General features: G+C 55.4%; 1 protein-coding gene across 1 annotated transcript in view; it reads left to right on the top strand.

The window, feature by feature from the left end:
- The first annotated feature begins 13,484 nt into the window (after positions 1 to 13,484).
- Positions 13,485 to 27,952, top strand: part of LOC133256463 (paired box protein Pax-7) — a 67,490-nt gene continuing 53,022 nt past the window's right edge. The window contains exons 1-4 of the mRNA XM_061431303.1: positions 13,485 to 14,141; positions 16,681 to 16,916; positions 17,480 to 17,609; positions 19,171 to 19,299. Of these exons, the coding sequence (XP_061287287.1) occupies positions 14,057 to 14,141; positions 16,681 to 16,916; positions 17,480 to 17,609; positions 19,171 to 19,299 (580 nt within the window). The 5' untranslated portion in view covers positions 13,485 to 14,056. The remainder of the gene's footprint in view (positions 14,142 to 16,680; positions 16,917 to 17,479; positions 17,610 to 19,170; positions 19,300 to 27,952) is intronic.

The following is a 27,952-nucleotide window of genomic DNA, read 5'->3' as shown; positions in this document are numbered from 1 at the left end:
TGTTTCTTCCCTAGAATTAGTCAATACAGGAACACAGCTCTGTGAATCTTCTCAACCAGACCGAGCTCTGGACATTCAGAGCAGAAAATAACTTTCAGGTTCCAAATCCTGGATACAAGCTTCTAGGGACCCTCAGACCCTGTAATTAAACTGAGGAGCCCACTGAGGCCCAGAGGGGAAGTGACTTGGCCAAGGTCATCACGTGAATCTGTGCTGGAGCCCAAGTGGGCCCCAGGCCCCGTGGCTCCCAGCCCAGCACTGCCCAGAGAGGTTCAAGAACCAAGGTCATTGTCTAAATCGCAAGGAGACGAATACACTTCCCCATCCCCGAGGAGAGCCAATGGAGGGAGTCTTCACAGGCACAATTGCCACAAAAAGTTTTCAAAGCCTTTCTGAACCTAATATATGTAAAGAAATCTTTGGAGAGTCATTCCCCATTAATCAGCTGTCAGCAGCGTTCTGAGGGACGGAGGAGGAGGGGAGGGGAGACTAACTCATTTCCCAGAGCCTGGCTTCAGGATTTCAAAAACGAGTTTAGCAGAGCCAGTCACTTTGGGGGCATCTAAAAAAGATGAGAAATCCCTCTCACACCCCCAAATACATGTCCCCCAATACTGGCACCATGGCCCCCCTCACGCCCCCAAATACTCTAGCCCGGCACCACGGTCCTGACTTAGCGACCTTCACCTTTTACATGAATCATCTGGAAGGCTATTAAAGCACAGATCCTTGCCACCCCCTCCCCAGACACCCACCCACCCAGAGCTTCTGATGGAGCAGGTCTGGTGTGGAGCCCGAGAAGTTGCATTGCTAACAAGTGATCTAATGCCGCTGGTCCAGGGAACCATGCTTGGAGAGCCAGTGTTCTCTGCTCCTGAAGCTGCTGGGACAGTCCAGACAAGAGTGGGGGCGGGGAAATATGTTATTATCTGGGAGCCGAATAACACAGCGGTCAGGCCAAAGACTCCAAGTCAAACAGAGGTTCTGGCACCTGACATCCCTAACTGCAGGAGCACCGTCTGTCCACACTGCTCCCTGCTGTCTGGGGCCAGCATATCGTGGGTGTCAGGGAAAGAGGTGCTGGGGTGCTGTCTTGGTTGCTGGGTGGAGGTGAATCAAGCAAGTGTTTCCCCACTCCCTACGTGGAAAGGAAGGGAGTCACAGCACAAGGGTCTAGGGGAACATCATCTAGGAGAACATTAAGAGTGACCTGAGGGGCTTCCCTGGAGGCTCAGCAGAGTCCACCTGCCAATGCAGGAGACACGGGTTCAATCCCTGATCTGGGAAGACCCTACAGGCCGCAGAGCAACTAAGCCCGGGAGCCGAAGCTCCTGACTTACCCTTTAGTAGTACATATTCATTATTTGGGTCAACATTCCTCTGGGGTTACTTTTCTATGCATAAGTTTTGCTTTTTTTTTTTTTTTTAATGTAGTATCACGCCTTTTTGGAAGTGACTTTTTTCACTCAATATGTCATAAACGTTTTGCCAAGTTATTAAAAATTCTGAGACGCAGCATAGTTCAGTTAAGACAGACCTTGCTTCCGGGTGACCTGAGTTCACACGGAGGTCTGCCGCTGACCAGGTAAGAGACCAAGAAGAGTTAATGTCACTGTGCATCACGTTCTTCCTCAGCTGGGGTAATAATGCTAGCAGCTGTCTCAAACAGTTGTAGGTATTAAATGAGCTAAGCATTTAGAGGGGTTGCTAGCGTGGAGTGAAAGAAATATGCAAATGTTACTCCCTTGACCGTGTGTGCCTGTGATGGTTCCAGAGTGTGCCACTATACAGATGTTTCGTAACATACTGGCAATATCCTCTTGTTAGAAGTTTCTTTTCCTGTTTTTCCTATTGTAAAAAAAAAAAAAAAACGAACACACTTACATCTTTGCCCATATGCATGATAAATTCCTAAAAGTATAAAGCGATAGCCAGAGGATGGTTCTAAACATTCCTAAAGCTTTAGAAACATGCTTTCCAAGTTGTCCTTCAGAAAACTGATAGCAGTACAGTCTGCCACAAAGGTACATGTGAGTCCCAGCTTCCAGAACCCTCAGTAACCCTGGACAGCATCATTTTCCCCCTCACGGCTGCCACTGTGATGGGTGAGCATGGTAACTTCTTAATTTCGTTTCTTGGGTATCTGGTAGTCCATGGGATCTCAAAGAGTTGGACACAACTGAGCAACTGAACTGAACTGACTGGGTATCTGGTAAGACCAGCAACTGATGGCTCAGACAGGAAAGAATCTGCCTGCGAAGTGGGAGACCCAGGTTTGATCCCTGGATCAGAAGATCCCCTAGAGAAGGAAATGGCTACCCACTCCATTGTTTCTTGTCTGGAGAATTCCATGGACAGTACAGTCCGTGGGGTCGCAAAGAGTCAGACACGACTGAGCAGCTGACACTTAACAGCTCACATGCATGTCTCTAATAAATTGCCTGCCCGTGTCCGTCGACCGGGGCTGTTCGTCATCCTTAGTGATTTGTAGGAGCTCTTTGTATAGCAAAGACGAGAACAGCAGAGACGTTGACAGTGTTTCCTTCAGCTTGTCATTTACTTGGCTTGATTTTTGGTGGGTTTTCCCACCTGTGTGTTACTTTGTTCTCCTCGGATCCGTTTGGTAACAAGCCAGGGGGCTATAGCTTCCTCCCCATCCGCGTCTTCCCTGCCCAGTGCCGTCAGCCTAGGGCCCTTTTAAGTTTGTAGCCTGGGGCAGTCCCTTTGATTTACTGCCCCCTACATAATGAAAAAACCCAGATTGGAAAGTGGTCTCTCAGATCTTTCCAGAAGTCCTAGATGACCCCAAATCTCCTGGGCTCCCACCCCTGCTGGCTGCATAGGTCACAGGTCATCACGCCCCAGTGATCCCCAAAAAAGGGATAACTCAGGCCCCTTGGTGACAGCAGTTGATGCCAGCCAACTGGTTTGGCGGCTTGTGTCTCTAAATTTCCCTGATAATTTTTGGTGGAATGTAGGTTATAACCCAGGACTGAAAGAGGGAAAACCATTCAGTTGAAAAAAGCAAGGAGAGCCGCCCTTACCAAGCCCTGCTGACCGGCTTCTCTCCCCAGAATCCCCACAAGCTAAGTGTTTCTGTGCTCATTTTTAAAATGAAGAAACCAAAGTTCAGAAAGGTTATGTCACTCCCCCAGGAAACACAGCTCCTGAGGACCAAAACCTAGATGAAAGTGGAGCTCATCAAGATATAAAGCTTATGTCCTCGTGCAGAATCCCACTCACTGGACCTACCTGGATTCTGCAAACTGGCTTCCCTCATAGCTCAGTTGATAAAGAATCTGCCTTCAACACCAGAGGCCCCAGTTCGATTCCTGAGTCAGGAAGATCTGCTGGAGAAAGGATTAATCCACCCACTCCTGTATTCTTGGGCTTCCCTTGTGGCTCAGCTGGCAAAGAATCCACCTGCAATGCGGGAGTCCTGGGTTCGATCCGTGGGTTGGGAAGAGCCCCTGGAGAAGGAAAAGGCTACCCACTCCAGTATTCTGGCCTGGAGAATCCCATGGACTGTGTAGTCCGTGGGGTTGCAAAGAGTCGGACATGACTGAGCGGCTTTCACTTTCACTTCACTTTCACTTTGCCACCTGCTTGCTCTGTGACCCCAGGAAAGTCGCTTCATGCCTTCATCCTCAGCTTTCCTCATCTCGGGAGAATAATAGCCTGCCTCTGTATCACGCCACATTAGGAGAGAATCAAGTGGTGGCTTCCAGTGTCTTCCCGTCGATGGCTGTTCAACAGCCAGTTGTGATTTTGGTACTCTGGCCAGAGAAGATGAGCACACGTCCTTCTACTCTGCCGTCTTGAGCCAGTCTCCTGGTTTTCTTATTCGAGAGTATGTGGCTTGGATCCCAAGCTCCCGAGAAGCCTGGGACGGGCAGGAAGCTGCTCCATCCTCTTCAGCCCACCCGCTGGTGGTGGTTCTGAGCAGAGAATCAAGTTTTTAAAACACGGTCACGAAAACTCCATAAATTGTAAAAGTGTTCAAATGAGGTGCAAATCCTAGATGAATTTCACAGAAGCGCTTACTCACAACCTTACAATTTATACCAACATGTATCAACTTAAATTCATCATACATACTATAAACATACAGGACAGATATCCAGCCAGTTCCTACCCTCACAATCACACTCATTCATTTGCTCAACAAATAATCACCGTTTCCTAGGTCCTGGTCGGGGTGGTGGGGTAGGCAGACTGTATCTGTGACCTCAAGGAGCTCACACTCACACACGCACGTGCACACACATTCTTGTCTCCACTTGAGTGTTCCTGTTGAGTGTCTTGCTCTTCATGTCTGGGAACATAGCCTCTTCTGAGGTCTCAGAGGCACGGAATCCTTAAGTTCACTTGAAATCAGGTTCGCATAGCTTCTGCCTGCTGCAATGGTCCCAGCCTTGCCAACACATGGCAAACCTGTGTTCGTCTGGGTCCCCCTACCTGAGGTACAGGGAGGGCGAGTGTGGGCCTGGCCTTACAGAGCACGGGAGCCAGAGACCTCTCAGCTTCTACCCAGCAGAACACTTCACAGAGGCGAAAATCAGGCCTCTCCAGATCCAAGTGTATTTGCCCAGCATATTAGATGCTTCTCTGTCTTTGAACTAACACTATTTGGAACTTCTTTGGTGGTGCAGGGGATAAGAATTCACCTGGCAATGCAGGAGACACGGGTTCGATCCAAGGTCTGGGAAGATTCCACGTGCCTCGGAGCAGCTGAGCCCACGCATCCCAGAGCCCTCGGGTCCTAGAACCTCATCAACAGGAGAAACCACCGCATGAGACGCCCCCGCACTGCAGCGGAGAGCAGCCCCGCTCACCACAGCCAGAGAAAAGCCCGCACGACAAAAGCAATGAGGAGTCAGCACGGCCGCCCCAAACCAAAAATTACTGACGACTACTTATGTCAATAAGGATGAATTTCAAAAACATTATGTTGGGAAATAAAAGCAAGTTTCAGGATGAAACCTACTTATAGCATACCATTATATAAACTGTAAAGACTACATATTTCAATGTAAAAGGTTGTAAGATTATAAAAGGATGTATTTTGCTTCCCTGTGATTGTGGTAACAGATTTCTACAGACTTGGTGGCTTAGGACAACAGGAATTTATTCTTTCATGGTTCTGGGAATCACACGGCCACCAGGCCGAAACCAAGGTGTCATAAACTCCGTTCTCCCTGGAAGCTTTGTGGGAGAATCCATCCCTTACTTCCTTCGGCTTCCGGTGGCTGTCAGCGTTCCTTGGTTTACGGCCGTATCGCTCCAGTCTCTGTCTCCACGGTCACAGCAACCCTTCCTCCTCTGTCTGTGTCAAATCTCTTTCTTGCCGTCTCTTTGAAGAACACATGGTATGGCATTTAGGACCCTCCTAGAAAATCCAGGATAATCTCTCTGTCTCAAGATCCTTAGCTTAGTCTCATCTGCAAAGATCCTTTTTGATTTTAAGGTAACATTTACAGGTTCCAGGAATTAGGACCTGATATCCCCTGGACTGCAAGGAGATCAAACCAGTCCATCCTAAAGAAAATCAACCCTGAATATTTATTGGAAGGACTGATGCTGAAGCTGGAGCTCCATTACTTTGGCCACCTGATGTGAAGAGCCGACTCATTGGAAAAGACCCTGATGCTGGGAAAGATTGAAGGCAGGAGGAGAAGGGGACAACAGAGGATGAGATGGTTGGATGGCATCACTGACTCAGTGGACGTGAGTTTGAGCAAACTCCAGGAGATAGTGAAAGACAGGGAAGCCTGGCATGCTGCAGTCCATGGGCTCACAAAGAGTCAGACATGACTGAGAGAATGAACAACAACAATCTTTGGGGGCTGTTATTCAGCCTCCTTCAGCGTGTACAGAAGTAACAGCAGTCATGACTGCGTTTCTTCTAAAGGAAAAGATGGGGAATAATTCAGTAGAGGAGAGCATAAGGAAGCTGTCTATAGGCGCCCACTCTATTATATCTGTGTGAAATACTTAATAATTTAAAAAAAAAAATTTAAAACCCTGCCACCTCCGAGCAGTGTGACCCTGGGCAATTTATTTCGCATTTCTGGGCTTTCATCTCCTCTTCTGTAATATGAAGATATCGATCCCTCCTTCGCGAGAGTGTAGGCGCTTTCAAAACTATCATGTTTATGAAGTGCCTAGCAGGTGTCTGGTGCATCATAAGCCATCATTATTATTACTGCTGTTGTTGCCTTTCTGGAACTGAGCAGCATTTTCTACAGCACACTCATGGGCGCAGGCACACACTCACACACACACTCTTACTGAGTGAGAGAAATAAGTTTTTCTGCTCCAAGCTCTGGTTTCTGAAACCCAGCGTTGGTGGGGGTGGGGTGAGCAGGAGAGCTGAAACCACGGTGGTAGAGGCAGGGGTGGGAGGGGGGCCCTGTGCAAAGGCCCTTTTTGATCTCCTCTAACTGCCACTATAGAGAATTAGATGGAATTCATTTCTATGATGAAGGAATTAATGGTTATGGAGAGAATTGGGTTCAGGTGGAAGACTTGAATCCAAAGAAGGGAATAAAGCCTTGAAATTCAAATGAAAAATTATTATATAAGCATAAAGGAAACCTATTTTACACCTGTAAAACTAAATGTATAAATATGAACCAACCGCTCCCTCTGGGAAATGGGGATTGTGCTTTTAATTCACCTAGACAAATATGCAGTGCTCTCTCCCTTCCATCTATGCATTCCGGTGAAGACCGGCACTTGCCAGGGCTGCAGAGTAACGCCCCCTCAAGACTGGCCACCTCCTCCCTTGGTCTAAGCATCTTCCGGGTTCCCAGGGCCCCCAGGAGGGGCTGGTCTCCTGAACCTGCGAATTGCATGGACAAAGACTCCTCCCAGCTCTGGCATGCTCTGGTCTGGTCCTGCCATCCCCTCCCCACCCCACCTCACCCCCACGGACTCTCGTACGGGACATAATGCCCTATGGTCATTAGGATGTTTCAATCTCATGCATTTATTCATTCAGTAGCGTCTCTGAACACCCGCCAAGTACCAGTCTCTGTGCTTAGAGCTGGCGATCATCCAGTTTACCAAAGGGGAAACTGAGGCAGCAGGAAAAGAAATGGGAGCGAGAAAGAGAGCAGCCTTTAGAGTCAAGGAGGACTAAGTTAAAATCCTTTCCCTTTCACCTGATGGCTCCTTGACCTGGAACCAGTCTCAGTTTGACCTCTGTTGTTCAATCGCTGAGTCACGTCCGACTGTTTGAGACCCCATGGACTCAGCACATCAGGCTTCCCTGTCCTTCACTGTCTCCTGGAGTTTGCCCAAACTCACGTCCAGTGAGTCGGTGATGCCATCCAGCCATCTCACCCTCTGCCACCCCCTTCTCCTCCTGCCCTCAATCTTTCCCAGCATCAGGGTCTTTTCCAAGGAGTCAGCTCTTCACAGCCAGTGACCAAAGTATTGGAGCTTTAACTTCAGCATCAGTCCTTCCAGTAAATATTCAGTGTTGGTTTCCTTTAGGATCGACTCGTTTGAAAAGGCAAAAAAGATGACACCAGATGAGCCCCTCCAGGTCAGCAGGCATCCAATACGCCATTGGGGAAGAGAGGAAAAATAGCTCTGGAAAGAATCTGACCTTGGACCTCCTGAAACTCAGCCTCCCCCTCTGTACAGCACAGACGCTGCCATCTACCACCAGGAGTGGCTTTCAGATGAAACAGGCTTTCCTGAGTGCCTGGCACGGGGCTACCGTTCAACACTGTAGTTACTCACACTGGGGCTCATGGTCAACGAGTAACATGGTCACTCAGTTTGGCCCTTTCTTGAGCACCCTGTGCTCTAGCTCAGCCCCAGAGATAAACGCAAAAGGAACCCAGCGGCCAACTGTACGGAGGAAGCGGGAAGGAATGGAGCCAGCACCCGCTGAGTGCCGACTGCAGATCAAACGCTAGCCTGGGTGTTTGGACCCAACTCACCACTGCTGCTCAAGATGGTACGGATCAGCCAGGCTTCAAGCTCCATTTGGGCTTCTTTCTCTCTGCACGTGTGGCTAGTCACCCTTCTCACGCTCCAAGAGACTGAGAAAGCCTTGGCGCACAGAAGCCACTCCAAAGGTTCAATATCCCTACACATCACTGGCCTCACGAGATTCAAGCCCAGGCCTCCCAGCCTTTTCTCGAGGCCAGACACCCTGCTTGTGCCAGAGTCATTCACTCACCCACCCATTTATCCAATGAGCATTTACTGAACATCCACTAAGGAACTTAGCTGACACCAGGAAATACAAGTAAGTGCTCCTGCATGCAGGAGAAGGAAGACCCCTCCCCACGTGGCAGAGGAGGGGCCTTCTCCAGGAGAGGACAGAGAAACCCTGGGCACCCGAGGAACTCAATTCCACCAGCTTCCCCTTAGCAACAAGCCCATCTGAGGTGGGACCCCAGCAGCGTCTGATGTTTGCATCCTCAGTCCGGTCCCACCCCAGCCTTCCAAGGCCTGGGGGCCTGGAAGGAAAGTTCCCTGGGCTTGTGGGCTTCCCTGGAATGTGTGCAGAGCCACAAGCTCCAGGCTGGCTGGAGCAGACTGCTGCCAACCCTTTTGAATATGTTTAATGAAAACGCTTTGCCGGTTTCACAGATGCTCAGCTGTGATAAGGTAACTGTCTGAGCATGGTAGACAACCCGTTAACGCTGGACTCAGGGCAAGTTGAACTTGGAGAAATGAACTGAAGCGGTCAGTGATGGCAGCCCATCTTCAGCCGACACGTGGTCTTTTGTTCAGGCAGCCAGGGGCTTGGGAGGAGACGTCCCTCCCCAGGCTCCTCCGTGGATCCAGCGCACAGGGCTTTCTGTTGCACACTCACTTCCACCTCCTCGGATCTGTGTGTGTGCATGCACACAGAGGCACATGTGCCCACATACAGACGTCCCGACGCGCTCTCATACACGCACTCAGCTCACTTGTCCTCACGCACACACTCTGACACGCAGTCACCAACACCCACTCCATGCTCCTTAGGCCACTGGGACCCGATCGGAGGGACACTTTCCTCTTCCTGGGGAGGTCCTTTGCCCACCCCAGAAATGGCAAGGAAAGAGAGACTCACGGGCAGAGGACAGGTGTGTACAGATATGGGGACTGCACTTCTGAAAGTCAGTGGGAAGGCAGTGACAAGACAGGGACATCCAGAGGCGGAAGAACAGGACGAGGGGGGCCCCAGCGGCCAAGCCACCAGCCAGCGAGGGGCCCGGGCGTCTCGGCCTCACTGCCTTTCCTTCCAAGTTTTCAGGAGGCCCTCAGGACCAGCCTGAGAATAAGGAGAAAGAAGAGAGGGAGGAGGAGGAGGAGGAGGAGGACTGAGCCCCAGGAAGAAGGAAGGAAGGAGGAGGCCGCCTGAAGCTGAAGGAACAGCGGGCCTGGGAGAAGCCTCCTTAGGAGCGTGTTGCCGTCTTTACCTTGGGAACTGGAATCCAAGGCACCCCATTCGTTTTTTCTGGGGGAAATTAAAATGTCAAGCCCAGAAACACCCCCGTTTTCCTTTTCTTCTTCCTCGGGTTTGGACAAATATTTCAAGGTCACTCTGAGAAGAGTGTTCCTTCTTAAGAGGAATAAAAAATAATAAAAGATTCTGGGGAGTTGGGGGGAAAGGTGCCTCTTCCAACGGCCCTGAGTAATTCTGGCCTCAGGAACCTGGAGAGAGCCTGGGGCTGCCACCGGAGGGGCCTTTGTTCCCGGATATTCCATTTCTCTCCCCGCCCCCACCTCCCTCATTATCAAACATTTGAAGACTGAATAATTCCATTTGTCGATGTCTTCGGCTGGAGCCTAGAAAATGCAAAAGGCCCAGCCAAAATCAAAACCCTTGGTTTTCAAGGTGGATTTATCATCCTTTAAAGGAAGATTTATTGGGTAATCGCCTTCAAAAAGTGCTCATTGCACAGGGATCTGAAAGAGTGTCCTCTCCCTTGGGCTGGGGAGAGACCCCTGGCCCCCTGGGGAAAGGAGCCCCAGTGGTGGCCACAACTGATCTCACCGTCTCATCAATTCACAGCCAAAGACCAACTTCCCCAGCTGAAGTCAACCTGAGGTCTTGCCCCTAACCCTTGGGCCTTTGTCGTTCCCCTTTTAATTGGGGTTGGAGGGTTCCATTTGGGAACGTGGGGAGTGGGGATTCCTTATTTTAGCATTGTTGTGGCCCTTAATAAAGAGGTGGAGGAGCTCTCAGACCAGACAAGGGGGCAGTAGAGAACCACTGTTGAAGCCTTTAGAACGTCTGGGAGACACTGGTTCCTGCAGGGAATGGGGTGCTCAACCACACTGGGCCGGGCCTGGACAACCTCCTTTCGAGAGTTTAAGGTGGATGCCAAACAGAGGAAGGTGTCTTCCCAAAGGTCGTTGTGGATCCCCATCTAACCAAAGGGCCCCCTGCCCTGGGACTCAGGCTCAGAGAGCCAAGGAGGACCATACATACTTCGGGAAACCATGGCGATGGGGGACGCGGCGGACAAACTGGGCAGAGGCGGGGAGGAGATAGCCCGGGAGAAGTCAGAAAGGCCGAGGGGAAAGGAGAGGGGACTGGGGGAAGACAGAAGAACCCGTGACACAGACTGCGGGGGCAGGGAGGGGCAGAGAAGTGTGTGAGAGGGACAGCGGAAGAGGAGCGGAAGAAACAGGGAAAGAGAGACTGGGGTGAGGGGCTGGAGGGAACACTTTCCGGGCCAAGAGGAGGGGAGTGTTCCCTCCCTGTTCAGCGGTGCCGCCCCGAGCCCAGGTGAACCACCCCCCTTTTCCCCTGCTGGATGTGAAATCGCCATTTCACCCCGACACACTTCTTAATTGTTGCAAAAATCATTTGTGAAATTGGTCTCCAACAGGCGAGAACGGCCACGCTTATTCCGACAGACACCCCCCTCTTTCTCCCCCTCCACCCGCCCCGCGGGAGCCCACGGGATCCCCCAGCCACGGAAACCCAGAGTTGGAGCCGCCAGGGTTTAGGGGCGCCAGCTGAGGGGTCTCCTTCGCGACTGACTGAACCCACCCCGCTGAGTCTTCTGCAGCAGCGGAGGGCTGGGACCAGGCCAAGAGTTAGATGGCCCTGAGTGGGCCGCCTGGGGTTCCAACGTCCTTGGCAGCTACCAGTAGGGGCCCTGAAGTGCGCGGGAGACAGAGCTCAGCGCGCTCCAGAGGGCTTCTCTCACCCCAGGGGATCGACCAAATCCCACTCACACCTTCCTGATGGGTGCTTAGAGCTACGCTAGGACACGGAAGAGACGGCAGAGCCTAAACCCTGGCTCTGACCCTCACTTAGAAGCACACACAGAGTGGGCACACACCCACACACCCACCGCAGACCTACACACAGATGTGGACACAAACCTGTCCACACACAGACACACGGACCACACCATGGGTGGCCACACACGCAGAGGCGGGGAGGCTTAAATGCTTCCTCACCATGATGGAAAGTACTGATGGCCGCATGAATGGATGAACAATGCGTGTGTGTGTGTTACACAGGTATGTCTGTATGTATACCTGTGTGTGTATATGCAGCCACCTCAGGAGGTCAAGGCAGGCCAGACCCTCCAGCGAGATGAGATGGAAAAGGGACTGACTCAAGGCTGACTCATCGTCCCCAGACTCACACACTGCGGCATAAAATGCCACCTTCTCATCTCTCTTGGGGGCAAGCATCTACTCTCAGTGGGGCAGCATCTCCAGAAAGGAAAGGGTCACAGAAAACCTTGCAGGGCCCCTGTAACTCAGGCAGCCGGGCACCCTGGTTTCCTAAAGGGACTGGGGGGGGGGGGCCGGCTTTCCAATTTTAAAGCTACGTGGCCTTCCCCCCTCAATTCTGGGGCCCCGAGGGGGGCATGAGTGTAACAGCTTTTCAGCAGGCCCCCATTTCTAGAGGGTCTCCCCCACCCACCCACCCCCACCTCCGGCCGGAGGAGCCCCCAGTCCTGGAATAGAGGGGAGAGGAAGGAGACTGTCACAGGCTTAGAGGGGCAAAGGTCACAGGTGAGGCAAGGGGGAGGGGAGGGGGCGCACGGGGCCAGCCGGAGGAGGCTCCCAGGCCAGGCCCGGAGGGGGCTGACCCCAGCAAGGGGAGAGGGCGGGCAGGGGGCAGGCTAGGGGTGGGGGCGAGTTTGGGGGCTGGGTTTATTTTATTGTATCTGGCCTCCAGCGCTGGGCCGGAGACACTCTTTCTCGGGGGAGACAAAAGACCCGCAGTCGTGGCGTCCTGCCCCGCTGGGAGGGCGTTTCGCCCCCAGGACTCGGCATCCCCCCTGGCAGAAGGGTCCGGTCACTCCGGCCCTGGGGAAGGTGGGGAGAGCGCAGAACAGCAGGACCTCTCTCCCACACTCAGTGATTAAATGGGGCTCCCTCCTCCCCACCAGCAGAGGACCTCGGGACTGGGGTTCTCGGGGGGTACCCTCCTCCCCACGTCCCAGCCCTTTGGACCCCCAGATCCTGGGCACCTCCTTGCGGGTCGCCTCAAGGCAGCGAAGTACCTGCTGGAGAGGGCTTCTGGGTGTGGCCTGAACAGGGGCAGGAGTTTAATCCTGGCTGGAGATGGGTGAGGGCTGGGGGGCCGGAAGGGGAGGGGAGGAGGGGGTGGGTCCCTAACACTGAGCATAGGGCTTTCCGAGCCCCAGACCCCGCCATCCTTCTGGGCTTCCCAGAGCTGCAGGAGGCCGGGCAAGAACAGGACACCGGGGCTCAGAGGCAGTTTCACAAAGTCATACCCCCACCCCCAGGTCACCTAGGCCTATTCCAGGTGGACCCCAATGGCAGGAATGTCAGAATGTGTGAGTGAGACCAGGGAGAAGACGTGAGATCCAGCTGGGCTCCGACTCTGGGAGGCTAGAGCTGAGGCGAGAATTCGAGGCAACCACCGACGGGAGGCAGGCATTCCCATGCAGCCGGACTGCAGAGCCGGGCTGTGGGCGACCGCGGGGCTGTGGGCTCGGCCGACCCGGCCCATCCGTCAGGGGAAGACACCGGGACTGGAGGGCCCCCTCCCCTTCTCCCTCGCACCCCCCAGCCCCCACCACGCCCCCGCCCTTTGCTCCCTCTGTTTTAACGCGCGGTTCAGACGCTCCCCCCAAAGCGAGGTGAGTCGAGGATTAAAAAACAGAGGGGAAAAAAAAATAAATTCGTAGATTTCTTCTCGTTATTGGTCCTCGGCTGCCTTCCGCCCTGGCCCCCTGCCCTCCTCATGAATAAAAGAAAAGTCCGAATCCATCACGTCCCATTCGCCGCCGCCGCCGCCTCCCGCGCGCGCTACAACCAGCACTTCTCCGCAACTTACCCGGCGGATAGCTCTCCCCTCGCCTCCCCTCGTCTCCCCCCGACCCCGCCACCCCCTTGTCGCCCCTGCTTCGGCCCCCGCAACCCAAGAGGTTCCTTCTTCCCTCCCCAGATCTTCCGGGAGGGGGGCGGGAGTGTGAAAGCTGGCGTGTCCGCGAGGAGCGAGTGTGGTCGGAGAAAGAAGGCGTGGAGAAGAGCAGGAGAGGAGAGGGCGGGGGAGCGAGAGGATAAATATATAAATAAATACGGAAACAGGAATCCAGTCCGCAGCCGCTCGGCTCAGAAACTTTGGCCCGCAGCGCGGGAGCGCGGCCCTCGCCAGTCCGAGGCTGGGGGCCCGGACTCCGGCCCCGATCCCCCCCGCCACCCCCGCCAGCCTCGTTCGGCGTCCAGGCCGCGGGCCCCGCTGCTGCCCCGCGCATCCGCCCGCACAACTTCTGGCCGAGCGGGGCGGGCAGAGGAGGCCTCGGGGTGGCTGTGTTTGTTTGTTTGAACTTCCTCGTCGCCACCTCCCCTCTTTCCCCAGCCTCCCGACCTCCGCCCCCCAACCTCACCCCCACCCCGCCCTCCCCAGCTTCTGGACGCGAGCGGCTGCTGCCGGGGGTTGGGGGTGGGGAGTGTTTGCCGAGGGGAGGGGGAGGAGGTTTAAAAAAAAAAAAAAGACGAAGAAGAAGAAGAGGAAAGAAAGAGATCGCGGCAGGGGGAAGGGGAGCGGACGGAAAGCGGTTTTCGCCGACTCGGGACCCGCCGCCGGCGTGCGCGAAGAATGGCGGCGCTCCCCGGCACGGTACCCAGGATGGTGCGGCCGGCTCCCGGGCAGAACTACCCTCGCACGGGGTTTCCCCTGGAAGGTAAGAGCGCCCGGGGTGGCCTCCCTCCTCCGCCGGGGCCTCCGAGTCCTCGGGGAGGTGGCAATCTTCGCGGGGTGGCGGCGGCGCCAGCAAGGGAGCAGCCGGGGGGTTCCCTTCGCTTTTGAGTCCGAGTCCCGGCACCCGACCCAGGAAGTTTCTGGGGACCCACACTCGTCCGTCTCCGCGTGGGTTTCACCGACCAGCGGCCCCAGCGTCACGGGTCCTGGGTTGCGGCCTTTCCCCGCCGGGCTGAACTCCGAGTCGATCTCGACTCCTAGTCAATTTCAAGTCCTAGTGGATCTCAACTCATTCCACTATTTTCAGATACTTTCCACCTAATACTTTCTCGGCTCCCCTGTGTCCTGCCAGCTACGGGGCTTTCTACTCTTGTTTTGAATAGTTCTTTTCACCCTGGGATGGTTTAACAATCCCTTTTATTTCGAAATACCAAGAGTGTGTGATGTTTTATATCTCTTAACTAGGACCTCGCCTTCGAGCCTGGAAACAAACTAATGTGAAATAATAAACAGTAACGGTTTCCGCCCCCCGGAAACTTTCCACTCGGGCTTCCGAACTCTAGAAATCCCTCGGGAGAGACCTCAAGACGGCGAGAGGGCATGGAAATGCCCAGACAAGGGGAGAGTGTTAGTTTTCTAAGGTCTCCTCCCTAAACATCCAGCACCGGGGATGAGCCGAAGGGACTGGCGGGGGTTAACCGGTTCTTGGCTCCAGCAAGGGCTGGAGCGCACCAAGACCCTTTCCTGCGTTCTTGTTTTGTTTTCTTTGTAAACTAATATTAGGCCTTCGACCTGTCAACTGAGGGATCCCTTGGCTTCTGGGGGTAGGTAGCCCAGGATGTCAGACGTGGTTAGAGATAGGTGCGACTTTTATTTTTTAATTACTCTTCTTATGATTGTATGAGCCACTTGTGCGCGAGGAGGGGAAACAAGGCAAGGAGGGGAAGGACGGGCAGGCAGCCTGCGATCCGGGGAGGGGGGTGTCCCTCCGGCAGCTAGACGGCGCGGGCCCTGGAATTAGACCGCGGCGATGAGAGCGGCTCCGTGATCAAGTGCGCGCGAGCAGCCACGCAGGCGGGAGAGCGCGCCGGCCTGGGGATTTGTCGCAGCGCTCTCTTGTAGCGAACGCAAGTAAAACAGGCGGCCGCGGCCGCGCAGCGGATTAGGACAATATTTGCCCAACATGACGGAGAATACTGAGGAGAGCCGAGTGCCGGTCGCTAAAGAGGCTCTTGAATATAAAGTTGGGCGCTCGAGAGCTCTTCAGCGCTAATGGCATATCCCGCCACGGAGACCGAGTGACTCTGACTTGGCGACGCACGATTTCTGATTAAATCCGAGGGTGGCTTCAGGCACCCACTTTTCCGTGGGGCGGGGGTGGGGGGGGGACGGCAGAGCGAGGGGAGGAGGCGGTAGGAACAGCTCAGCTACCGAGCCTCTGCTCGCCTCCTTTCTTGCAATTACACTGTCAGCTCCCTCCACTCCCAGGGCTGTGAAATCGTTCTAATCTACCAGATCTCCGCAGCCGCCGAGTCCCCAAATTGGGGGGATCGAGGCTGGATTAGTGCACCGGGTGTCCCCCCCACCCCCAACCTTCTGGGAAGAAATTGTGTGGACTCTGCATTAAAGCTTCCTCCGCGTGCTCCCCTCCCCGGCTCACACGGCGAAGGGCTTCTGTCTTCCTGGTTCCCAGAGGGGACTCTGGCCCATCTGTGCACCGGCCTCTTCGAAGCTGCAGGGACAGTTCACGGGTGTCTGAGGCCGAATGAGTATTTGATTTAGGAGCTTGCTGATAGTGGAGCAGATCACCCCCAAATCATCCCCAAACGAAATCTGAACTTCGAGAGAGGTTGGAAGGAAGGGGAGTCCCTCGAGGGGCAGCCAGGAGCCCCCGGGGGCAGCAGCCAACAGCTTTCTGTGGCCGGTCCCTCTGCTGTGCCTCGACCATCCAGTTATGGGTAGGACAGTTCTGCTGCACAAGCCAGAGCTGTAAATACTAGTAATCAACCAGCCTTTCCGGGGCCAATATCAAATGGATCAGACTTGACCACTTAGAGCATGGAACCGACCAGATGGGCCCCATCTCACCGGTTATCAGCGTCTCTAGAAGGCAAGCAGACCCTCCGCCCAAGCTGCCAGTCCAGAGAGCCATCACTTCGAGTACCCAGGCTCCACCGGTCTCTAGGCTGTCCCCTCTGCGTCTCTCCCTCCCCTTCTCAGACACAGATCCCCCAGGTGTATCCTCATTTTCCGTAGTGTGGCAGGACTGGGGACTCGCGGCATCTGGGAGGACTCTGGCAGCCAGCCCTGACCACTCTCCCCATCCCTGCTGGGCCTTCCCTTGGCTTCATGGCAGCTTTCCCCCGGACATCTGAACTGCCGCAGCTCCAAATGTGGGGGACGGAGATCTGTTTGCAGGGGTCTTGGAGCTCAAACAAAACTGAAGTCCAAAGGGCGGTACTCAGTATCCCCATCCTCACCCCATGTCTCTCTTTTTCCTCATCTCCCCCTTCCCTCTCCAGTGTCCACCCCGCTTGGCCAAGGCCGGGTTAATCAGCTGGGTGGGGTCTTCATCAACGGGCGACCCCTGCCTAACCACATCCGCCACAAGATCGTGGAGATGGCCCACCATGGCATCCGGCCCTGCGTCATCTCTCGCCAGCTGCGGGTCTCCCACGGCTGCGTCTCCAAGATCCTCTGCCGCTACCAGGAGACCGGGTCCATCCGGCCTGGGGCCATCGGCGGCAGCAAGCCCAGAGTGAGTGTCTTTGCCGCAGAGCTGACAGCCAGCCTTCCCGTGGCTGGGGGTCCTGGCTGGAGCCCGGCTCTCCCCTGTGCCATCCCGTAGCAGTAGGGAGTCAGTCTACATGCTACCTATGGGCAGTACAGTGGAAGAAGGTCCCCACGCCCAGACCTCCTCCATTATTTGAATTTCTCAAAGATGGGGATAACTGGGGGTCCAGATTTCCCAAAAGGCCAGTGAGTCATTCCTGTGTTGTCCCTACATCTGCCCAGAACCCCGTTGCCATCCCAAATGAGGGAAATCTTCCTTCAGTCTTGCCTGGAATAGTGGCGGCGGAGAAGGGGGTCCTAATTAGGTTTCTAGTTTATTACCTATCCTATTCTACATTCCCCAACCCCAGCAGCCTTCCTGGGAGCCAGGAACAGGTTTCTGGAAAGGATGAAGCCAATCTCAGAATGGAGGCATGGTGACCAGAGCCATCAGCCTGGCCCTGGGGCTCCTGGGAGGTTGATATTAAAAGTGTCTCCCTCCCCCCACCCCATCTTTCCACTCCGACTCTCCCACCTCCACCTCTGAAGCAGGTGGCGACTCCGGATGTGGAGAAAAAGATCGAGGAGTACAAGAGGGAAAACCCGGGCATGTTTAGCTGGGAGATCCGAGACCGACTGCTGAAGGACGGGCACTGCGACCGCAGCACCGTGCCCTCAGGTGAGAAGGCAGCTGAGCCCGCAGAGCGCACCCAGTCCCCACCCTGTGTGTTCTTTCTCCAAGTCACCAGGGCCAGGGCTCGGCCATGTGAGGCTGGCACTGAGGGGCAGGGGAGGTGATGGAAGCCAGGGAACTTGGAGAACAGCTGGGAGAAAAAGAGCCAGAGCGCAAAGGAGGCAGGGCACAGGAGGGAGTTAAAACCGAAAGGAAGATGGGAGCAGGGAAGAAGAGGAAAAGAAGTTAGGAAGGGAGAGAGGAGCAGAAGGAAGGAAGGGAGGAAGGACGGGAGGGGGGAGGAAGGAGTTGAGCAGAAAGTTATGAAGTTGGATAACAAGGGACATTCCCTTGGCACCTTCGCAGAGAGTGGCCTACAGGGCTGAGTCCATCCTAGAAGGGTCGGTCACAAGCTCCCTGGACTTCTTTTCTCCGAGTCAGTCACCATTTCTGTGCTATTGCTGACCCCAGCCACCAGTGGGTCCCAAGTGTGGAGGCCCTGGATTTTGCTGCCTGTGGGTGGGAAGGTGCCCCCAGGGGTATATGTGTGTGTACCTGAGCATTCAGGGGTGTTGTGTGTGTGTACCTGAGCATTCAGGGGTGTGTGTGTGTGTACCTGAGCATTCAGGGGTGTGTGTGTGTACCTGAGCATTCAGGGGGGTGTGTGTGTGTGTGTGTACCTGAGCATTCAGGGGTGTGTGTGTGTGTGTGTACCTGAGCATTCAGGGGGGTGTGTGTGTGTGTGTACCTGAGCATTCAGGGGTGTGTGTGTGTGTACTTGAGCATTCAGGGTGCTGTGTGTGTGTACCTGAGCATTCAGGGGTGTGTGTGTGTGTACCTGAGCATTCGGGGGGGGGGTGTGTGTGTGTACCTGAGCATTCAGGGGTGTGTGTGTGTCTGTACCTGAGCATTCAGGGGTGTGTGTGTGTGTACCTGAGCATTCAGGCATACCACTGGGATGCACATCTGAGTGTGGGGAGCAGCGAGCGGGCTGGAAGGGCTCCAGGGAGGTCCTGGAGGGTGGGTATGAGTGTGTCTAGGGGAAGGTAGGCTACCCACTCCAGTGTTCTCAGGCTTTCCTGGTGGCTCAGCTGGTAAAGAATCCGCCTGCCATGCGGGAGAGCGTGGTTCTCCCTGGGTTGGGAAGATCCCCTGGAGAAGGGCAAGGCTCCCCACTCCAGTATCCTGTACTGGAGACTTCCGTGGAGTCCACGGGATCGCACAGGGTCAGACATGCCTGAGCGACTCTCACTGACCGACTGACTGAGGGTATGTGATAGTGCAAAGTCCAGGCGTGCACAGGCAGGGCAGGGTGGCACTTGGGGGGGGGGCCTCTGTCGCAGCCTTGGGGGGCCCGGCCCGGTGAGTCTCCACGTGGGTGACCGTACCTGTGCCTCCCAATAAGTGTAGGTGTTTACCTGCGACAGGGCTGGGGTGGGTGTGAGTCCCCTGAGTGTGTTTAGGGGGGAAACCCGCTTCCTGACTTCTCCCAGCGCCCCAGGCGGCCGGCCTCCGCGGCCCCAACGACTTATACCCGCTCTTTTGCCTTTGAATTTCTGAGGTTTAGTGAGTTCGATTAGCCGAGTGCTCAGAATCAAGTTCGGGAAGAAGGAGGAGGAGGACGAAGCGGACAAGAAGGAGGAGGACGGCGAGAAGAAAGCCAAGCACAGCATCGACGGCATCCTGGGCGACAAAGGTAGGGGGCCGCCCGGGGCCGGGAACGCCCGAGCCCGCGGGGCTCCTCGTGCGCCAGCGTGCGGGCCAGTGGCGGCGCCGTCCCACCGGACCGGCGGGCGGAACGAGAGCCTGTCGGGGTGTGCGGGGAGCGCCCCCTCGGTGCGCCCGGGAGCGGCTCCCGCGACGCCGTTGCGCGGCAGAGCGGGGTCCAGCCGTCCCCGGGGACCCCGGCAGCACGTGGGGGCTCTGGGGGCCGCGAACCTCGCACCCTGACGCGCCCCCTCCAGCCGAGGGCTCCGGGCCGTGAGTCCTCCGGGGCTGGCGTTTTGGCTGGTAGTCCCGGTGTCGATCTATTATTTATAGGAAACTTGGGCAAAGGGGCGGGGGGCGAAGAAGGAGGAGCCGGCCCGCGGCTCCCTAAATGAATTTGTTAACCAGACCCGCACACGCTCTTTAAATGGTCCCTTGAAACCCCGCCTGACAGTTGACTGACCGCTGCAATCAATAAAAATTAGCGCGGGCCGCGTGGGCCGCCGCCTCACTCTCCGACCCGCGACGCCAGGGCCGCACAGACAGCGCGGAGGCAGAAGCGTACATTTTTAAGGCGCTTTCCTCTCGGGCACGCGCCGGTGGGCCCAGGGGTGGAGGCCAGGTTCCCAGATGCCTCTCCCCGCTTTTAGCGGGGCTGTATTTTGGAGGTGAGCTAGGGAAGGCATTTCTCTTTCAAGCGCCTGCACGCCCAGGAAAGGGGGTGTGCTTTTGTTTACTGACGGGTTATTTTCAGGGGAAAGGAAAGTCGTTCCCCATCACCACTGCCTCCCTAGGTCTCTTTGAGACTTGGTCAGTGTGCTTCGGGGGTGGCGGTGGGGGTAGGGAGGGCGTGGAAAAAGAAAGAAAAACGTAAGACCCAAAGTCACAAAGATGGACCGGGGAAAGAAGCTAAACCCCCAGACACACAACGCAGGGAGGCAGCAGGCAAACCTCTAAATAACCTCTAAAAAAAAAAAGTGGCTTTGGAAAAAGTGGGGGAGGAGTGTCTTGAACCCCGAAACTTGTTCAAGCGCACAGTTCTGTTTGAGTTTCCTTCCAAGGGGTTACTGAGGTTGTCCTCTCCTCGCCTCCCTGGAACTTCTACCGGGGTCTCCCTCTGGTTTTCAGTAGTCTCTCCCAACCTTGAAGATGAACTTCACAGACAAAGCCCCGCTTCCAAAGACAAGTCCCAGCGAGGCCCAGCCCCCACAGGCCTGGTCTAAGAGGGGAGGGGGGAGCAGGGGCAGCCCAGTGTGAGAGCAGGCTGGGGCTGGGGAAGGGGCGGGCTATTGACATTCAGGGCCCCTAGTAGAGCCCAGTCCCACCGGGACAAAAGGGCAGGAAAGAAAGGGAGCGGGCTGTGCCCGGCACCCCGCTGTGCCGGGCCTGCGGAGGGCCTGGGGTCTGCGGAGGGGCGGGGGCGGGGGCTGCCTGCCAAGCAGCCCCTGGCTGGGAGGAGGCAGCCCGGGACCCCTGCGTGGGGACCCACTCCATGTTTCAGTTTGGAATAAAAAGGGACTTAGTTGGACTTCCTTTGTGGGGGGCTGGGAGGGGACAGAGAACTCGAATAATCTTTCCTGGCCAAATACAGCACTGCAGATGCATCTTCTGAGAGGTACCCTGGGAGGAAAGAGGAGGCATGGTTTTGTTCGGAGAGACTTTTAGGTGTATATGTGTGTGTGCAGCAGGGGAATGTCCAGTTCAGTCTGTGAGGAAGCACAACAGATACATTTCTCCTGAAACCGAAGAGAAAGGAAGGAAGAGGGTAGCAAGTCCGCTCTGACGATGCCTTTGGCTCAAAGGAATCCAGGGGTTCTAGTGCTGACCTGGCTTACAGAACCAGCGGACAAGCAGTTTCGCTGGACAGAGGTTTTCCCTGAGTGGAACCGGGAAGCTCCAGGTCCCCGAGGGTTTCAGGAGGAGGCTGGCAGTTGCAGAGTCCTAGCGCTCTGGGAGTCTAGGAGTGGAGTTGCAGAAATGAAACGAAAGTGGTGGGCCCGGCATCCAGCAGGCTGTGTGGTTTTGGAGCGACAGTGGGCGTGCGGCGCGCGGTGGCTGGGAGCTGGATGGCTGTGAAAGTGCCTGTGTCTCAGGGTGGCTGTCTGCCCACCGGACTTTGGAATGGAATCGTGGGATTCTGCGTGGATGTGTGGTGCGATCGCAGACGGGCGGAATGGATGATGTGAGAGTGGGGAAGACGGAGCTGTCTTTCCATCTGTGGACAAAGGGTGTCTATCAGCTCTGGATTCGAGTACCTTGGCCAGGGACTGGCATCCTGCTGAACCACCCAGTTGGAAACTCTCATCTCTCTCCCAGGCCCCGGGTGTCAGTTTCATGGCCAAGTTAAAGGTGAAAAGACCTCCCAACCTCCACCCAAGTGGGCCAGGTGGGGAGAGGCAGAGATCCCCTTGGGCAGAGCAGGGGGAGGGGTGCACACCCACAAACTTTGTTTTGGCTTCTTGCTCTTGACAAATGCTTTCTCCGGGGGTTGCCCCTCTCATGGCGGGGAGTCGCCCAAGAAGGGGTTTAAGAGCTCTCCTCTTTAAGCACTAAAGAGAGATCCCTCCCTGAGTCCGTTTTTTCCTATCGTCCGCTTGGCATTTAATAATGTTAAGACTTATTAGAGCTGGTAATGAAAACTGGGACTGCTGAATAGGAAACTGTGTTGGAGAGGGGTGTAATAGCTTCCAGGCATGGTAAGAAACTATTTATCCGCAATCAGTCCTCACTCTCAGAGTTTGAAGCACAAACGTTAAGTTGAAGGGTTTTAAAGCAGATTAAATTGAGCTTTTATTTCTGTGCACTTTCATCTCTGAACAGCTCACTCCTGCTCCCCTTGGGCTGATATTCATGAGGCTGTTCATATATTTTTTTTTTTTTGCTCTTATCCTTGTTAAGACTGAGTTATTAGGATTGTTGGTTGTGAGAATTCTCAGACCACTGTGGATAGGGGCTCCGGCCACACTCAGCACACCTGGAAAGGTTCCTTGCCCTCAGCCACTTGGCCTCTCTCCTCCTCACCCCTTCGAGGAGAATCAGGGCAGACCCAGGCAGGGACCGCCTGGAAAAGGATTTGAGGAGGGACAGGGAAAGAAAAAGATTTTCCCAACCTGAGTCCAGGGAGATGCTTGTGGGAAATTTGATAGGGGTTTGCAGAGTCAAACCGTCCTCCTGTGAGAGCCGAGGGGGTGGGTGTGAAGACATTATTTACAACAAGAATGACCACAGTACTAATCAGTAGGAGGCCTCTTGCATCTGACAAGTTTAGGCTGAAACTGACCAGATCAGACCACGCGGTTGGTCTCTAGGGTGGAAAGCCCAGCTGGGTCACAATTAATGTGAAATAAGGGGGAAAAGTCACAAGATTAAAAAAAAGAGTGTGCATTCTCCTGCGGAGAGGGGGCGAAGTCCATCTGAGAATCTGTTGACATCTGAAGTGGGGGGCCAAGGGTGTGTGTGAGAGGCAGATTTGTATTTCTTTGCGTTCTTCCTTAATTCATTTTTAAAGCAGCAGACTTACAGGTGTGGAGTGAGAAATGACGGAGAAGGACGGGGAAGGAGGGGAGAGCCCGAAGTCTCGGTTTTAGACACTTGTAAAAGGAGGTGGGAAACAATTTAATTTGGCAGCAGCGATAGCTGCTAATGCGGTTTTCGGTCGTTTGCTACACCGGAGGAAGCTGTTTTGATTGTGTGTACAAGGACCTGCCAAATTTAATTAGGCTCCGGGGGAGCGAATGAATAGCGGGAGGGGGGCAGGGCTCCCCTCAGCCCACACCGTTTTTTCGGCTTCACACCTGGAAGGGGCATTGTTTACTGGATAAGCGAGAAGGGGAAAGGGGAGGGAGGGGCCCCCAGGGAGAGGGGCCCTTGGAAGAGCGAGCGAGGGAGGGGTCGAAGAGAGTCCATTTATCAAGAAACAATCTGCATTGATTTAAACCAACAAGTTCCCTCCTCTGTAAATGTGTGTTTAGAGAAAGGTAATTGACACTCCACCAAATCAAAGGATTACCCCGGGTTGGCAATCTAATCAAACAGAGTCCAGGCGGGATTTGAGGCTGTTCAGAGTGGGATCAGCTTCGCATAATGGGGGCTCGGAGGAAGATGGGAGGGTGTCAGGCAATTCCCCGGCTTTAGGCAGCGCTCGGCGGTGGATATTCAGTGAGACCGGAGGGGGAGAGGGAGGGGGCGAGGGCTGTGCCGCGCCGGGGCGCTGGGGGGATGGGGGGGAGCGGAGAGGGGGCGCGCGGGGCGAGGGGGGATCTACCCCGGCGGAGGGGGCCCCGGGCGAGGGGCGAACCCACACTGGGATGACAAGACTCCCCCTGTCTTTGCTCTACTCCCCCCAACCGAAGACGAGAGAGGGGCGGAGGGAGCTGGGACTAACGAAGAACAACAGTGAGATAGCTATTACAAAGGCGAACCCTGGCGCGCGCGCTCGCAGCCCCGGAACCCACGGTAAACAAACAGAGTCGGCCAACTGTTTGCCAGATAAACTCGTGCCTAAATCGAGTGTGACGGGCAAAGAGAGAAGAGACAGAAGGAGATAAGGTTGGAGGGGGAATGAACGAACATAATCTAATAGAAGACATTTAGAAAACAAACTTGAAACAAGCGAGAACAGGCGAGCGGAGGGTAATTACCCGCCCCAGAGAGCGAGGGACGCCTTCGGAGGGCTGCGGAAGGGGTCTCGGAAACGCTAGCCGCCGAGAGCCGCGCGCTGCGGAGGAGGGAGGCCTTCGGGACTCCGCAGGGAACCAGGAGAAGGTCCCCCGGGCGCGCCAAGGAAGGGGCTCGGCTCCCAGACTGAGGCTCCCGCGCCGCCCCCCGTCTCTGAACGCGTTTCGGAGCAGGTTGGGATCCCCCGCTGCGAGGGCACGCGGGTTTTCTGTTCACCCCCGGGCGCGCACCGCCACGCACCGGCTGTTTCCAGGCGTTTGTACCTAAAAGACTTGGTGTGCACGGCACAGCCGTTAAAGGAATTAGATATTTACCAGTTTGAAATAAGCCTGGCTAAGAAGAAGAGAGAAGAGAGAGACATTGAAAAGATGAGGCTGGGGGAAGACTTCAAACGAATTCATCATTTGGAATGGTGGAGAGGAGATTTACCAGACAGTATTGGGAAGTTATTTAGATATTAATAACACATTTTCCTGAGGCGCGACCACGGCGGCCATCTGCGCTGTTCTCCGAGCTATTTGGCTGGGTGAAATATGGGCGTCTCAAATGTTGGGAAGAGATAACGCAATCAGGCTAACCCTGGTCCTAAGACGGCATCGCAGCGTTAAACCCGGATTAACCTCCCCCCTCCCACCCCCGCGGCCCCCTCCCCTTTCACAGCTTTCCAAATTTTTCAGTGGAATTTACATGGAAGGATTTAAAAGCACATATAACAGTAGCCTTAAAGCAGTAAGGTGATTATTTGGGCTTTTTTTTTTTTTTTTTTTTAAGGACTTCTTTCTGAAAATGATAGTTGTCACACACTACATTTTATATAAATAATGTTATTTACAAACATACATACTTTTATATAGGGAGAGAGCACTGAGCAAATGAGATTGCCTTCTAGGTTGCCTATTTGGCGTTTCTATTTACCATCATCAGCAAAGTTGATGAAGCTTCATTCCTAATGGGGACTAAGGACATAAACATGAAATGCACAGGGTCCCGGGCTCTGGCCCTGGGACAAGCAGAGTCCAAAGCCAGAGAGAGCTCACACCACATAGACGGTCCCTGGTGAGGGGAAGCCTTCCTGCTATAAAGAGGGACATAGAAGAGACACCCCAAAGGGGACGTTCTCCAGGGACTTTGGGGCCTTGAAGGCCATGACTAAGGGGGGCACATTCCAGAAATTCCATAAAAATAGTTCCTCTCCCACTCCAGACTAAGGAGGTAATTAGGAAACCCAGTTGGGGTTGGGGGTAAGAGGGATTGGAAGGTTGGGACAATCCCCCCTCCCTTCTCAGTTTTTGCTGTCGCGGGCCTTTCTGCTTCTTTCCACCACCACCACCCCCCCTTCCCCCAGCTCTGGCTGAAAGAGGAAAGGTGGAAATGGGGTCAGCGCTTTCTGACCCGCTCCGGAGCGATTGGCCCCGGCTGGGGTCGGGTAGGGGGAGGGAGGGAACGCGCCTTCCCAAATCGAATCAAGGCAGAACGGTGACCTAAGGGGGAAACTTCCCCATTAGTAGATGGATCTCTCCAGAACTTCAAACAAAGTGGGGGGAAGGGAGAGGCGAGGCAGGGGGGCAGTCCGGAGAGCGCGCAGGGGGGACTAGGAGCTAGCCAAGGGGAGGGGCCTGCAAGAGGAAGAGAAGGGGTCGAGGGCAAAGGGGAGGTGGGGGCCAAAGGAAGGGGTGTAGGGAAGGGGGCGCCAGGGGTGGGGGCTGCACTTGAATCTTCAGCCCCCGGGGAGCGGTGAGGCGTCTCTGACCACAGCAGCGAGGGAGCTATGAGGGGAAGTTGCGTACACCCCAAGTCTTGCTCCCCAGAGGCCCCGAGGGCATTCCAGGGCGCCTTGGGCTGCTCTCTTGGGCAACTGAGTGAGCGCGGGTTGCCAGGGGCTGGGGATGAATTGGTTCAACTTCCTTGGGGCTGCGGGTCAGCCCGTGGACATTTCCAAGATGCGGTCGCCCAGGGCTTCGGGGTGTGCTGGGCCCGAGCCCGGGTCGAGAGGAAAGGAGGAATGAGTAGAGACCCGGGAGACCCAGAGCCACGGAAGGGCGGGGGGACGAAAGACAGTCTGGAAAAGGGTGGAAAGCGTCGGAACAGAGAGCGCGCGAGAGAAAAATTCAGAGAAAGACCAGCGCGGGAGGAGAGAACCTTGCTTAGAGCGTTCGTGCAGGGCGAGGGAGGCGCGCAGCAGCAGGACGAAAGACAAAGAGGCGCCTAGGCACCAAAAGGCGGGCCTGGGCCGGGCGGATCAGGAGGGACCGCGGGGCCCGGAGACAGCCCGCGGGCGAGCGCGGGCTGCGAGGGCGAGCGCGCAGGGCCGGGCGGCGGCGGGAGGCGGGCGAGCCGCTGCCGTCCTTTTGATCCTCCGCGGCCTGCCCTTATCAGAAGAGCTTTCGGTGACACTGGCACAAAGGCAGTTCATCATATTACAGCGCAGCCCGGCGGCTCGCTGAGATCCCGCCGCTTAATTAGAGGCGAGCAAGTCGGGCCGGCGGGGCGGGCGGGAGGCCGACCCGGGTGCTGGAAAGAGGCCGGCCCGCAAGCCTGGCCCCTCCGGGACTCGCCGCGAGCGAGAGGGGGCGAAGAACCCTTCCTTGGAGCGTTGCTAGAGAAACGTCCCAGTCCGGGCTGCGCAGCCCGGAGACGGAGGCGCACCGCCTTCCGGTTTTCAGCAGCCGCCCCTTCGAAATTCCCAGCTTGGAGAGGAGATGGCGTCCAGGCCATCATCTCCACTCGCAGCTTCGGACGCGCAGACTGGAGGGTGAGCAGAGTGAGTTACAGAACTGCACGAGCTGCCGGCTTCGCGCTGCTCTGGATTCAGTTCTCACCCACCGGCTCCCGGCGGCTAATAGCTGGATTCCCGCCTCCAAGGGCCTGCTCTCCCAATCTCCGCCTGAACCCAGCAGGGCGAATCCGGGAGGGGCCAGGAGCGCTACTGTGGACCAAGGGAGTAAGGGTTCTGCCACCCCCACCCCCCAACTCACTAGCAATGAAATCCTAAGCAACTCTCTTAGCCCCCTCTGGGTCTTTTTTGTTTTCATGAGAAAACCAGAGAATTGCACCAAGTCAAAGATTCTCATCCTCTGGGGGACCCTGGACCCCTTTGAGAATCGGATAGCACCCTGAGAAATTGGCCATTCACAGAGGTTCACACAGGAGGTATTTTACAGACAGAACATAAAGGATCTCTCTCTGGGCTGCTAGAGGCCACACCCCAGTAAGAACTTCACATACACGTGTTTTCTGGTGACTCCGGTATTCTTGAGGGAGCATCGGATTCCAGGAGGAGGCGTCCAGGAGGAGGAAATGGATGGTGGATGGGGTGGGGTGGGTCGAGAGGTGAGGCTGAGTGCCTGCTCGCCTCTGGCCGTCGCTGCTTCCTCCTCTTTCCAAAACAGAGGTAGTGACTCCCACCATCCCACCCCTGTTTGGTTGTTGGAGGGGTCCTTAGGAGGCTGTTACGTGCAAAACTGAACCCAAATGCTGTGCTCCTCTTTTGTCCCTGGGAAAGAGAGAAAAAGAAAGGGAGAGAAAAAAGAGGGCGGGGGGAAGACATCTTTTCAGGGGGCCCAAGTCTTCATTCTATTAAAAATTATTGAGCATCTACTATGTGCCAGACTTTGTGTTAAGTGCCAAGGATACCTGACACATCAGGAAGGCCCCCTGCCTTGGTGGAGTTCTGAGCCAGGTGGCAGAGACACAAAATTAAAGGTTGGTGAGAAACAGACACGCTTCAGTGCGTGTGTTCGTGTGAGTGTTTACCTACCTGCCTGGTTACCTGTGTATGTCTGGGTGTTCGTGGATGCTGGCAGAGGGGGGGATGAAGTGTGTGTGTGGGGGGGGGGGGTAGGTGGACGGGTGGGCACAACAGCAGGATGTGTTTGGGGGCCGTGGCTGAATTTGGCACGCAGCCTCCAAGCTCATCTGGGCAGCCGCAGGCATCCGCCGGTGCCTCCAAGCCCGCCGCGGGTTCG

This window comes from Bos javanicus, chromosome 2 (genome assembly GCF_032452875.1).
Source record: "Bos javanicus breed banteng chromosome 2, ARS-OSU_banteng_1.0, whole genome shotgun sequence".
Classification (NCBI taxonomy): Eukaryota; Metazoa; Chordata; class Mammalia; order Artiodactyla; family Bovidae; genus Bos; species Bos javanicus.
The sequence above is the reverse complement of the archived record's forward strand: the minus strand, read 5'-3'. Positions and strand labels throughout refer to the sequence as shown.